Raw genomic sequence first — 14,134 nt, 5'->3', positions numbered from 1 at the left:
TATGGCGTGGGAGATCTGGGGGAAGATCCAGCATGCTGTGGGCTCACCACAGGAGAGGCATATCTGGGCTGACGGTAACATGAGGGCCAGCTGGCCAAACATCCGATGTCCCCGAGATAGTAAAGGAGAAAAGAGAAATTGAGAGGTAGAGAGAGAGAGAGAGAGAGAGAGAGGGGGAGAGAGAGAGAAAGAAAGAAAGAAAGAGAGAGGGTAAAAGAGTAGGTCTACAACAGCATCTCCATGAGCCGTGTGCGTTACGCAGACAACAATCTCAGTCCCCAATGTCCCTCCCCTTCGCTTTCTCGCTCTCTCTGTCTCTCTCTTCCTATCTCTCTCCCTCTAGCTTTCTCTCGCTCTTTCTGTGTCAGTATTCCAGCCTCATTATGTATCACCAGACCTTCCTTTTGTTCCACGTTCATTCAGTTCTTTTATTTTTCTTCCCAGCGTTGTTTATTTTTTTATTCTTAGCTTGAACGCCTTACACCTTTCATTCAAGGGGGGCTCGGAGAAATCCACTCCCTGCTCTCCTTTCCCCTCCCTCTCCCATGCTCTCTCTCCTTTTACCAAAATATCCCTTAAAAAAATCACTCTTCCTCCTCTCCTTTCTCTCCCTTCCTTTCTCTCCCCTCCCTCTCAGTGTCACACGCTCCCGTTCTCTGCTGTCACTCTTGTCTATCTGACCCTTTTAGCATCTGAAAGTGAGGTGTCTCAGCATTTATAATAAACACCGGCCCCCACCTTCTCTCCTTTCCCTCCTCCGTGATTTCTTTCCCTTCTTCTTTTGCGCTCCTCTTTTTCTTTGGGTGTAGAAGCGCTACAGATGCGCGCAAATGCCTCTGGTCGCTCATGAGATTGGTGACCTGCAGCTGCGAGCTCCCCACCCTGCCGTTCTCTGTCCGTAGCCGATAGCAGTCGTGTGGTTATAGGTCCCGTCTCGGAGTCTGAGAGCGCCGTGCATTGCATAACCAAGCAGAGTGACTGGTAACCGCGGAAACAGAGCGAACGAGGGAGATCGAGAGGGTGGGTGGCGAGAAGGCTCACACGTCAAATGTCTTTATTGCCAAGAACAATGTAAAGCTACAGAGATGAGGAGAACCATCCAAATGGAGAGAAGGTGTGGAATGGTGGCCATTTGGCATATTTGGGATTTGATAAATTACATATGTACATAAAACTGACATGAAGTGTCCTTGTCTTCTGATTATTGATAATCCCTGACTATTTTTCAGGCTTTTTTGATTATTTATCCTGTCCTCTTAAGAAAGAATACTAAGACCATAAAAGCCTGAGTGCATTAACATTTTTTTTGTTTGTTTTATTGCCAATAATACCAGAGACTAGGTAGGAAATGACGAGGAGATTAGGGATGAAAGGATTGGAAATTAGCTTGACTCAAACTTGCAATGGCTGCATGCAAGGCATGATGTTTCAGAACTTGCCTGCTTACTCCAGGTTAATGGACACTTTTTTTTTTTTTTTGTGTAAGTACAGCCATTTCCTCAAACTTTTTTGATTGTAAGCACACTTTTACACAATTTGTGTGGTATTTTCCAGTTAAAAATAAAAATAAAAATCCCTGAAACAAAATAAATTCACTTGAGAAGCAACACTTCACATGAAGTTATCAATTGTTTTCAATGCATTTTTTTTATCTGTGTATTTTGTCTTGCTCAATTGGCCTTTATCAAAAGACTAAATAAAAAACTCATTAAAAGTCATTTTTGTGAGGAAGATTTACGTATATATTTCATTGGACAGTTTAGAAAATGATCACATTGACATTTGAAATGAAATTTATCCCTGAACTTTAGATCACGGGCCCCTCACAGTAAATAAATGTTATTTAAGTGGCCTTTAATGCTGACAGCTTTGAAGATGAAATGTGAAGAAATGGTTTTCTTGTAATCCTCATCTACAGCACACCAACTCAAAACTCAAACGCAAGCTACCGTGAGCACAGCGTGTCCGAACACTGACTCACCCCTACCCTTGAGGAGTATGATTCTTGTTTCTTTACTCAACATCAGTGGAAATAAAGTACAACACAACCTCCACCCCCCTCATCCTCCTTGCGTACGACTGAACATTCCTTCCCCTGTGCGTTTTATGATTCTCCATCCTGCTCTTTGCTCTTATCTGGTCTCCTGTCCATTGATTTGTGTTAATAAACTATCAACCTCATTGTCCACATTAACATTTTAATAGAAGGGGAGAGAGTAGAAGATCTGTATACACTCAAGTCTGATCAAATCATATATCAGTGTTATGTGCTACATAAATAAGTTGGTTTACTTCTAGCAGCCCTCGGACCTCAGCAAAGCCAGATCAATTATTAACTGTTTTAATCTGAAATGATCCTGACCTCTGCGCAGGCGTACGATTACAGGAGGTCAATAAAAGACTATACCTACAGGCACAGCTGTACCAGTCTGAGAGGAAGTAGTTGACTAGAATCTTGAAACAGCATTTGCAACCCAATTTACTTCTGTAATGTTTTTTTTTTGTGAGTGAAAAAGCTATTCAAAGAGGAAAAAGATGTATATTGATTTTAGTCATTGGAAATTGTTTGGGTCTTGAAAAGTAGGTGTTACATAGCAAAAAGGAGCCAGGTGGTTGGAAGGGAGGGGTTGAAAGTTTTTTTAGTTTCTTTCCTTTTTTGGAGTTACATATAACAATGATGACAATCTTTTTGGAGTCATTCACTTTTTTTTTATAATAAGGTTTTCATTATACTGCTTGAACAAATGTTTTTTTTTTTTTTTTTTTTTTTCTCTCTCTCTCTGTGGATTAGCTGTTTCTGCAGTGTTAAAGCAGTATATCTTTGTTTTACTGTAGTTCAATGTCAGTGTTTCATCCTGATGCTTCCTGAGGTACAGATGGCATGAGTGTGTGTGTGTGTGTGTGTGTGTGTGTGTGTGTGTGTGTGTGTGTGTGTGTGTGTGTGTGTGTGCATTGACACATTCGTGGTTATAAAATCCTGTAGCCATAAATGGTAGAATATGAACTTTATTTTCTTCAATCATCTTCAACATAATTGTTCGAGAGTGTGTCTCATGCCAGGACAACACCCCCCAAACCCTCTCTAGCTCTCTCTTTTGTACTTTCTTTGTAGCTCTCGCTCTCTCTTTGATAATTAGTATAGGCACATTTCAGTCACCATAATGTGCAGAAATTATCGCACAGTCCAATTAAATGAAATTATCATGTGGGTGAATTCCCTCGGTCCCGGGCTCTCAGTGCGGTGCCAGAACATTTCAAACGGATCAAAATGAACCCGGCAGGTTAGAAGCCATGTAGAAATAGGCAGGATATTTTTTTCAGTCTGCTTTAAGTGGAGTTCCTTGTCAATGAGCCATTGTTTATATTCATTTATTTGTTTGTAATTTTCTCTCTCTGGAGCTGTGGATCATATAATCATCAAGCTGACAGCCAGTGGTGGGCGATTATGGAGCGACCTCATTACTGTATGTGTGTGTGACCATAATATATTGAAAAGATTGTGCTGCCTCGAAGATCTGCTCATGTTCTAATATTGATGATCTATTAATATCTGGTTCTAATCACTTAAGATCAGACTGGGAACACAAAAGGAGTAATTCTGAATAATAAACTTGGTCACATTTTTCTGTGCAACTTTTAATTCATGTAGATTTGAGCTTTTATGCAGCATAAACATTTTAATAATAAAAAAAAGAAATTGAGACTTGACAGCCCCAGTCCTTGTTTACTTTCATTAAATGGAAAAGAGTGGCCAGGAAATTATATATTATATTTATACACTCTAATTGGTTATAAAAAACTAACATGCATTCTTAAAATACATTAAAATTTGTAGTGGCAGTCATTAGGATACACCCCATGTCTTGAATCTTGAGTGTATTTATATGTAGCTTTTAAAACAGAAGTTGATGGTGTAATACAGACCTTGAGCAAGGTTCTGCAGAGACTCACAGAAATGGACAGTGGTGAATTGGGTCAGCTCTGACAAGCTTTTCAAACCTGCCGCAACATCCTGCAGGATGCACTCCTACTCCCCTCGATCAAACACCAAAAACGGAGAGAGTGAGTGATGGCTTGGAAACCTTTTAATGGATGTGTGTGCACTCATCCGATGCACATTCATGCCTTAACCCATTTTTTTTCTTCTCTAAATCTTCACCACGATCATCATTAGAGGACAAACTCTGAACAATGCACACAATTCAAATCTGACAGTCAAAACCTGCAAGATACATTATTTTTCTCTTGCTGAGATTTTTTCCCCCAGTGTACTTTCTTTTTCTCATTGAGATGTTTGTAGTGAAGGGTTGTAATAGCATTCAGCCGGTTTCCTCTGCTGTAATCTATTAATATTAGGGGTGTGCAAAATAGATCGTAATTTTAGTTTTAACGATGTGCAATCTGACATTATCGAGTATGTCCCTCACTTTTAAAAAACACGCTTAGAGAGTGCATACACTTATTGATGTAGCCTTTTCAGTTTAGCTTAGACTGTGCATGCGCATTTAGACTGCAAGCTCTCACTGCTTGATTTACTGTATTAAAATGCAGTATAAATGCCCTTGTATGAGTATTTGTCTTTTAGGTCATATTTATATCATATGATAAAGTTATTAAATCACACAAAGAGTGCTAATTTTCATCCAAATATCAGCACAATTGCAAATGTGCTATTCATTTTATATAGCAGTTTAATAAACCAAAAGTTTTCATATTAAGTGACACAATATGCCTGTTTTGCTCTATTTCGCTGAATAGCATAGTTCCAAACAAAGCCACAGCAGAACTATTTTGCGTCTCTGAGCAACACACAGCGGTGTTTCGTAATTCATTTCATTCATCGTCCATTTGAACGAATCGGTTGAATGAATGATTCAGTGACTCACTCAATAAAAGTCAAATGCTTTGTTCCTGAAATGATCAGCTGTTTGAGATAATCTGTTGAATTAATGAATCGATGATTCGCTCATTAACAGTGACTTGCCGCCACCTACTGGTGGTTTTAGTTTCATATTTAAAGTATCTTTTCAGTTTTAAAATGGTTTCATATATCAACGTTTTATTTTTTAAAAATCAAAACAGTACATTTGTAACGTAGGTTATTCATTTGTCATCTCTGAGCTGCATTAAACAGTCTGTGTAAATACATCTAAATGCCACTTCAGTTGCAGGTTCTTTGTTTCCTCTGCATTGCAAAGATGGTTTTAGTTGATACTGATTTCATTTGATTGGTAACAGCCCTATAGTGTCTTATTATTCTAATTGGATTTATTGATTAAACGTTATGATTTGACATAATAAATTAAGCATAGGCTACATTTAAATAGTCAGCTATGCAAGGTACCAGCACAGTAACACACTGATTATCGTTAGACAAAATCCCAGAAAATATTGAGTTGTTGTTGTTGCTGATATCGCACACCCCTAATTAATATATCAAATTCTGCTCTTTTAAAAAGGTGCCCTTTGTAAAGTCATATTCTCCTCTCTCCAAAGCTCTTTGACAGCATGTGTGTTCCCACACAAAATGGCAAATGTCAGTCAGAGGGCTTGTCAAAATTAATTATGCCCTCCTGCGTGGAGAGAGATAGATACCCCTTTTTACCTAGATAGGTGCACTGGAGCTAAATTGGATAAAGAAATGAGTGGAGGAGTGAAAGGAAGGATGGGAGGACAGAAATGGCATGGTCATTAAAATGAAGCAGTCACAGAAAGTAACTGGATCTCAAGATTATTTTTGCTTTGTGGACTGTAGGGTGCTGGTCTTCAAACTGTTTTTTTTTTTTTTATTGGTTTATGCTGGTGATTTAAGCACAGTTTCTAACCTTGGGTCAACAATTCTACAGAAATTATAATCAGAAATACTAGTAAAAATATTCTGCAATTCAAAAAGTTATGGTCAGTAGGATTTTTTTTTTTTTTTTTTTTTTTTAAGAAATCAATACTTTTATTCAGCAAAAATGTGTTTAATTGATCAAAAGTGACATTTATTCAATTAAAAAAAATTCTATTTCAAATTAAATTATTCTTGTGAACTTTCTATTCATCACTGAGTCCTGAAAGAATGGACCATGGTTTCCAGAACAAAATTAACTATTTTCAACATGGATGATAATAAAAAAAAAATCTTGAGCGGCAAATCAGCGTATTAGATTGATTCCTGAAGGATCATGTGACCATGAAGAATTTTTTTTGCCAGTCACATTTTTTTATTTTGGCACTTACATCAGTTGCTCAGTTCGCTGTCCAAAATCCTGCTCTCATGAGTAGACAGACACCGTGTCTAGAGCACTTGATAAACTTATTCCTCTTCAGATGAGAGAAATGCTCTGAATGATTTAGTGGCTTTAAATGATGCAGAAAGGGAATAATGCACTTTGTTATCCTTCCGTTAGCTGAGGGTTTTATAGCAGCTTTGCAGAGGAGGGAAATTACAGCCCTGTGGTCGTCACCTTTAGCTCCATCAAACATCCTTGTGTATAAACTGCCTGTGCTGGCACAGAGTTTCCTCAGATACAAGACTGTTTACCTGAAAATTACTGCTTTTGTGTAGCGCAGATCCCTCCTGTAAGCAACTCGTACATAAACGTCTGGAAGGGTGCCACTTTCTCACGAGAGTGTCGATGTTAATACCTACAATCAGATTGTCAGGGCACCAAAGTGTCTGCTGGCTGACTCCACGTGTTTAAAGTAACTCTGAGAGCCGCCACTGTCACCTGTTATCTCTCGGGTCAGATGGATTAAATCCAGAGACAGCGCGGCATTTTGAATCTGGACTCATTCTGATGATGCTGTTGGATTTGGTGTGGTACTGGGACAAGGAGTGAAGGTTTCTTTAATAGACTATTGTACTCAACCTTAAAAGTTTTCATTTAGTAATGTTCACTACTGTTTAAAATTTGGGGTCAGTAAGATTTTTTTTTTTTTTATAACCTTATTGAAAGTCTCTTCACCAAGGCTGATTAATCCTTCAGAAATCATTCTAATACGCCTGTTTGGTGCTCAATAAAAATTCTTATCGATGTTGAAAACCGTGATTTTAATAAAAGATGAATGAATTTGATGAATAGAAAGTTTAAAAACTTGAAATAATGCTAATTCATGCTAATTTCCTTTAGTTTACATTTAAATTACCTTTTCCATCATCTAACGCTCACGTAAATTTAATCTTTAATAATTTTAATAATAATTGAAACACTAATAATTAAATAACAGTATTAAATGTAATCTTTGGCAGATGTCATAATAATTTTTTTTTTTTTTTCGTACTCAATAAAAAATCTCAAAATAAATATCAATTTTTTTCATGACGTTTATTAAAATTGACAAATTCGGTTGTAGCATTTACTTGTAGTGTTTTATTTTTACTTGCTTAGATAGTAAGATGGCAAATAGTGGAGAATTTTAATATCAGCTTTTTATTGGTTATCAGCAACAATCAGTTGATCAGTTTCAGGCAGAAGTTTAATATTGCAGCATTTCTATTCTAGATGCTTGTGCATTTTAGTTTAAGTTATGGTGATAAATAAACCGTCTTTCAGTCTCTGCTCATGTCTTTGGCACATGGATCAGGAGCTGTTCTCTTCAGTGTGTCGAGTCAGTGGTCGGGTGGTGCCATCAGTCCATGTCTCGCGTCTCAGTGTTGTCTGTGTCAGAGAGATGCAGAAGTGTGAAAGGGAGATGCAGTAGCGCTCATCTTGTTTTATTCCTCGTTCTGTTACATTATTGATGGAGCGCTTCTCTGAGCTCTTGCTGCATGTGTCTTTCTTTCCAGCCGGCCCTCATGTGAAGGATTCTCTCTTGCTTGCTCTCTCACTTACACACACACACACACACTCCAGACAGAGGGAGGAGTCTTGTGCCCTGAATGATTTGGGAAGCATGATTTTTGTGTCAGTCATTAGACTCCAGGCCCAGTTCCGCTCTGTAAAGCGGCATTTATAATCAGACTCCTGTCAACCTGATTTACTTCAACAAAAGTGTGCTAGTGTTACTTCAAACACACCAAAAAAATAAAATAATAATAATTCACACACATACATACATATATATACAGTGAGGAAAATAAGTATTTGAACACCCTGCTATTTTGCAAGTTCTCCCACTTGGAAATCATGGAGGGGTCTGAAATTGTCATCGTAGGTGCATGTCCACTGTGAGAGACATAATCTAAAAAAAAAAATCCAGAAATCACAATATATGATTTTTTAACTATTTATTTGTATGATACAGCTGCAAATAAGTATTTGAACACCTGTCTATCAGCTAGAATTCTGACCCTCAAAGACCTGTTAGTCTGCCTTTAAAATGTCCACCTCCACTCCATTTATTATCCTAAATTAGATGCACCTGTTTGAGGTCGTTAGCTGCATAAAGACACCTGTCCACCCCATACAATCAGTAAGAATCCAACTACTAACATGGCCAAGACCAAAGAGCTGTCCAAAGACACTAGAGACAAAATTGTACACCTCCACAAGGCTGGAAAGGGCTACGGGGAAATTGCCAAGCAGCTTGGTGAAAAAAGGTCCACTGTTGGAGCAATCATTAGAAAATGGAAGAAGCTAAACATGACTGTCAATCTCCCTCGGACTGGGGCTCCATGCAAGATCTCACCTTGTGGGGTCTCAATGATCCTAAGAAAGGTGAAAAAACAGCCCAGAACTACACGGGAGGAGCTGGTCAATGACCTGAAAAGAGCTGGGACCACCATTTCCAAGGTTACTGTTGGTAATACACTAAGACGTCATGGTTTGAAATCATGCATGGCACGGAAGGTTCCCCTGCTTAAACCAGCACATGTCAAGGCCCGTCTTAAGTTTGCCAATGACCATTTGGATGATCATGGGAGAAAGTAATGTGGTCAGATGAGACCAAAATAGAACTTTTTGGTCATAATTCCACTAAACGTGTAAACACCATCCCTACTGTGAAGCATGGGGGTGGTAGCATCATGCTTTGGGGGTGTTTTTCTGCACATGGGACAGGGCGACTGCACTGTATTAAGGAGAGGATTACCGGGGCCATGTATTGCGAGATTTTGGGGAACAACCTCCTTCCCTCAGTTAGAGCATTGAAGATGGGTCGAGGCTGGGTCTTAATGACCCGAAGCACACAGCCAGGATAACCAAGGAGCGGCTCTGTAAGAAGCATATCAAGGTTCTGGCGTGGCCTAGCCAGTCTCCAGACCTAAACCCAATAGAGAATCTTTGGAGGGAGCTCAAACTCTGTGTTTCTCAGCGACAGCCCAGAAACCTGACTGATCTAGAGAAGATCTGTGTGGAGGAGTGGGCCAAAATCCCTCCTGCAGTGTGTGCAAACCTGGTGAAAAACTACAGGAAACGTTTGACCTCTGTAATTGCAAACAAAGGCTACTGTACCAAATATTAACATTGATTTTCTCAGGTGTTCAAATACTTATTTGCAGCTGTATCATACAAATAAATAGTTAAAAAATCATACATTGTGATTTCTGGATTTTTTTTTTAGATTATGTCTCTCACAGTGGACATGCACCTACGATGACAATTTCAGACCCCTCCATGATCTCTAAGTGGGAGAACTTGCAAAATAGCAGGGTGTTCAAATACTTATTTTCCTCACTGTATGTATGTATATATATATATATATATATATATATATATATATATATATATATATATATATATATATATATATATATATATATATATATATATATATATATATATATACACATACATATTTGCATAATTCACAGTGGAGTCCTATTATAAGAGGGTATTTTTGTCTCGCTCTTTATCTGCATGTCATGAACAGTTATGCATTTCTGCACGTTGTAAATAACCAGATTCAATTTTAACTTACCCACTTCTGCACTGCTGCTGGTGTGTCTTGTCCCGCCTGTCCTCGAGATCTTTGTTGTCATGGTGACAAACAGTTTCCACCACATGCTCTGAGAACTGTCACACACACTGCATACCCCTAAAACGTTTCTTCATGGTTCCGGTGTGTGTGTGTGTGTGTGTATGGGGCCTCGTAAAGGGGCTGTATTATACTGCCCTACAGAAAAGACATTTGTTACAAAAGAAATAATGCTGTTCATTTGAACATTCTGTTCATCAAAGAATCCTGGGGGGGGGCATGGTTTCCACAAAAATATTTAGCAGCACAACTGTTTTCTACATTGATAATAATAAGAAATGTTTCTTGAGCAGCAAATCAGTATATAAGAATAATTTCTGAAGGATCATGTGACACTGAAGACACATATGACACTTCTTTTATTTATTTTTTAAGATCTCTCTCTCTCTCTCTCTCTCTCTCACACTCACTCACTCACTCACTCACTCACTCAGAGCTTCTGTTTGAGGCTAACATCTTTTATAGACTGAGACATTGGGGGGAGAGGTCAGTCACAAAGGTCATAAGGTACAAAATGAAGAATCGATTAATGCTCGTGGATCAGTTTGAGTCCAGATGACCTGTGACCTTCCTGGAGTCTCTTCCTGGTGAAGAGGGAATGGATGGATGATATTGTTCTTAGAGCGCTGTGAGGAGTTTGACTTGAGACTATAGTATTATCTATAATAAAATAATTGTTTTTCTCCGCCTTTTCCTTTTTCTGTTTTCTTTCTTGTCCTCCTGTCTCGTCTTCTTTCTACTTTCTACTCCCTTTGTTTTCTCCTTTGCTCCACTTGCCTCTCATCTTCGGTTTTCTCCTCTCCTCCCGTTTTTATCCTTCCTCTCATCATCTTTCCTGCTTTCTCTTTTTCTCTAATCTCCTCTCCACCTTTCAGAGCTCCATCGTCTCCTTTTCCTGCTTCCTCTTCTCTTGGTCTCTTCTCCTTTTTCTCGTCATCTCTCTTTTGTACTTGTCTTTTCAGCTTTGTCATTTTTTTCTTGATTTCCCCTTTCCTTTTTGCCTATTGTCTGATCTTCTACCTTTCTTCTCTCTCTCTTTCTTTCTTTCTTTCTTTCTTTCTTTCTTGTTCTCTCATCTTCTTTCCTCTTTTCTTCTTGCCTCCTCTTAACTCTTTTCGGTCTCCTCCTCTGATTTTTGTTCTCCTCTATTCTCTAGCATTCTCATCTTTTTGCCTTTTTCTGGTCTTCTCCTCTACTATTTCCTTTCTTGTCCCCCCTTTTTATTTCTCATTTCCACTTGTCATTACTTATCTCCTCTACTGCTTTCTTCTTCCTTCTCATCTCTTCTACTCTGCTCTGATGTCATCTACTTTATCTTTGCCTCCATTCTGTTCGCCCCTCCTACTTTCTGGTCCCTTCATGTCTCCTTGCCTGTTCTCTATTCTCTTCTCCTTCTGATGTGTCTGCCGTCTTCCCCTTCTACATCCTACTGTCCTGTCGTGTCCTCCCTCCTCTCTTCCTCCATCATCTTCACTCTTCTCTGTGCACGGCAATGGAGGGAAGGGGAGCTGACGTATGTGTCCTCTCAGCTCTCACTAACATTGTTTATCATCCACCCAATCCAGCATGGAGCGGAATGTCTGATGAGGTAGAGAGAGGGGCAGAGAGGAGGATTGGTGTGCAGTAAATCAGTTAGTCTGTAAATGAGATGAGAGTGAAGGAGAAACAGTCTGAGCTGAGGAGAGCATGAGGAGAATCTGGAACATAGACTGACATTGAGATAATACAACACGCACACTAAACGCTCTAATCTGTGTTGTCCTCGCAGTGAGCGCACACTCAAATAAAACCCTTTGAAAATAGCTCCTTTGGGTGTTTAAAATTCCTTTCTTCTTAAAGTGCCCCTGTTATGATTTTTTTGAATATTCTCTTTCATGCAGCGTGTAATATAGCTGTTTGTGAATGTACACGTTCTGCAAAGTTGTAAAGTCGAAAGTGCATGATAAATAGTTATTGCCTCCCAAAAGAAAGAATCGACTGAACCACCAATACGAGTTGTTTTTTAATTTTTTTATTCGAATCCTATTACTTTACGGTTCTACGTCACTAGAAGATACATTTGCATAATGTCCGCCCCTGTTGTACGTTGTCCGCCCTCGAACAACTTGACCAGCCCACAAAACGTCATTTTACTGACGACTGATTCGCAAATCTCGGAGTTCGACGCGGGATTCATAAAGCGCTTGCTTTTTGTTTGAGAATCATTGAAAAATGTGGTGATGTGCAATGTATATTATGAGAAAATGAAAGTGTTTTTTGGCCTTTGCCGCATGTAAACTTGTTGTAGGAGACCTCCAAAACAAAATTAGTAACCTTTAAAATAGCATAATAGGGGCACTTTAAAAACACACACAAGTCACACAAACATGCACTTCCTTACATTCAACTGCACACTGATAATATGAGCCTGATTATAGTGTTTAGCTTGAAGACCCTCAGTTATCTTTCTCTGTCTCGTTCCCTCTCATCCTTTATTCTCTCACTGTCCTCGTTCTGGCTTTAAGACTCCGCCGTGCCACAAAAGGATTATCGTGCCTTCTCCAAGCAGGAAATACATGCACAAACAGCCCTTGTGCCTCAAACGGGTCCTTATAGCATCTCAGCATGCTCAGTAGAAGATTGCTTGTGTTTTATGCTCGTAAAAATGGAACATAAAATATATTTTGTGAATATATTTACTGACAGAATCTTTTTATTTTTGAGGAAACTATCCTTTTAAGCAGGTGCTACACAAGTGTTCTTCTTTGTATATTTATAAAATGCATGCAAGACGACTCTTCCGTTTATATAGCATTTCCTTGTCCTGAATGATTTCAACTGTTTAAATATTTGGAGGCTATGATGCTCCTAAAAACTTCTACATTAAAAACATCAACCTTGAGAGGCTGAATATGTGTGTGTGTGTGTGTGGATCGGCCCTTGTTTCCCTCTGTCCTTCTGTCTTTTAAGAGATGTAATCGACTTTGTCTTTAATAAGTGTCCTGCCTTAATACGTAATGTCTCTCTCTCTCTCTCTCTCTGTCTCCTGCAGTTTTGGACATGGCGCGTCACGTACCCCTGTATCGTGCTCTGTTGGAGCTGCTAAGAGCCATCTCCACCTGCACCAGCCTGGTTCCTCTGCTCCTGCCGCTATCAGGAGACGCTGCCGAAGAAGAGGAGGATGAAGAACGCACCGAGTGTCAGACCTCTGTCGGCATGTTACTGGCCAAGATGAAGACCTGTGTAGACACCTACACCAACCGCCTCAGGTGCGCTCTTCCTCTCTCTTAGACACACACACACACACACACACACACACACACACACACTGGTCAGTCAAACTAAGGGACAGAGGACGGGCTGAGTGCCTGCTGATGGATGGATGTTCACCCTGTGACACTCACTGTCTCTGACCTGCATGCAAAAACCTGACTTATATCCACAAGATGTAATCTGATGCTATAGCCACAAGTCAAAACCTTTGTTTCACCAAAAGAATAACACACAGTGACGGCTAGATCAGTCAGTGCTCCTCTGTTGCCCCTGAAAAGCCTCCAATCTCCAGTGACCTTCACACTGACCTGAGCTTCTGCTGTTCCAAACCTGTCCATTTCATATAGTGTGTATGTAAAATAGTGTAGATTAGGATTGTTTTTCCCACTGTTTTCACTCGACCCAACAACACATGCACATTATGAATTACAATTTTAGCAATGTATTGTCAAGGAATAATATTTATATTTTACATTACATTTTTTTTTTTTACAAAAAAGGTTTTAGGTTTTTAATTTAAAACTTGAAACTAATTTTTAAAAGGATTTTATTTTTAGAATTTTTTGATGTTTTTTTTAAATGCATATAAAAATAAAGTAATGCGTGCACCCTTGAATGACAGCACCATCTTAATTACTCTCCTCTGCGTCATTTACTGACAAAGGACATTTATGATTTCATGTCCTCTTTCTCCTTTGTCTCTCTCTCTCTTTCATGTTCCGTCCTCCTGCTTAATGAAAGATGCATGTTGTGAGGGTGTGTGCTTAGCTGCAAGACAGCTGGATGTTGTTTTTAATGGTTTACTTTGGGACAAGTCACGATCTGCTGCCCATTTGATGCATTCAGTGTCTATAGCACCTCTCACGAGCAGCGCGTGTTTGTTTCAGGGCTGGCGACGTGAGAGGTTGAGAAACTCTTGAGGACATGCCGTTGTTTTTTTTTCTCTGCCATTTTTGTGGTCCACTCAACCCAACACTGA

The 14,134-nt window shown here is 39.3% G+C and overlaps 1 protein-coding gene across 9 annotated transcripts in view; it reads left to right on the top strand.

Moving 5' to 3' along the window:
• birc6 (baculoviral IAP repeat containing 6) overlaps positions 1-14,134 on the top strand; it is a 101,303-nt gene that overhangs the window by 70,497 nt on the left and 16,672 nt on the right. For all 9 annotated transcript variants that reach the window (XM_081347621.1, XM_081347620.1, XM_081347619.1 and 6 more), the window contains one exon: positions 12,935-13,151. In XM_081347621.1, the coding sequence (XP_081203747.1) occupies positions 12,935-13,151 (217 nt within the window). The remainder of the gene's footprint in view (positions 1-12,934; positions 13,152-14,134) is intronic.

Source organism: Scardinius erythrophthalmus, assembly GCF_964197995.2.
Source record: "Scardinius erythrophthalmus genome assembly, chromosome: 19".
In the NCBI taxonomy this organism is placed as follows: Eukaryota; Metazoa; Chordata; class Actinopteri; order Cypriniformes; family Leuciscidae; genus Scardinius; species Scardinius erythrophthalmus.
The sequence above is the reverse complement of the archived record's forward strand: the minus strand, read 5'-3'. Positions and strand labels throughout refer to the sequence as shown.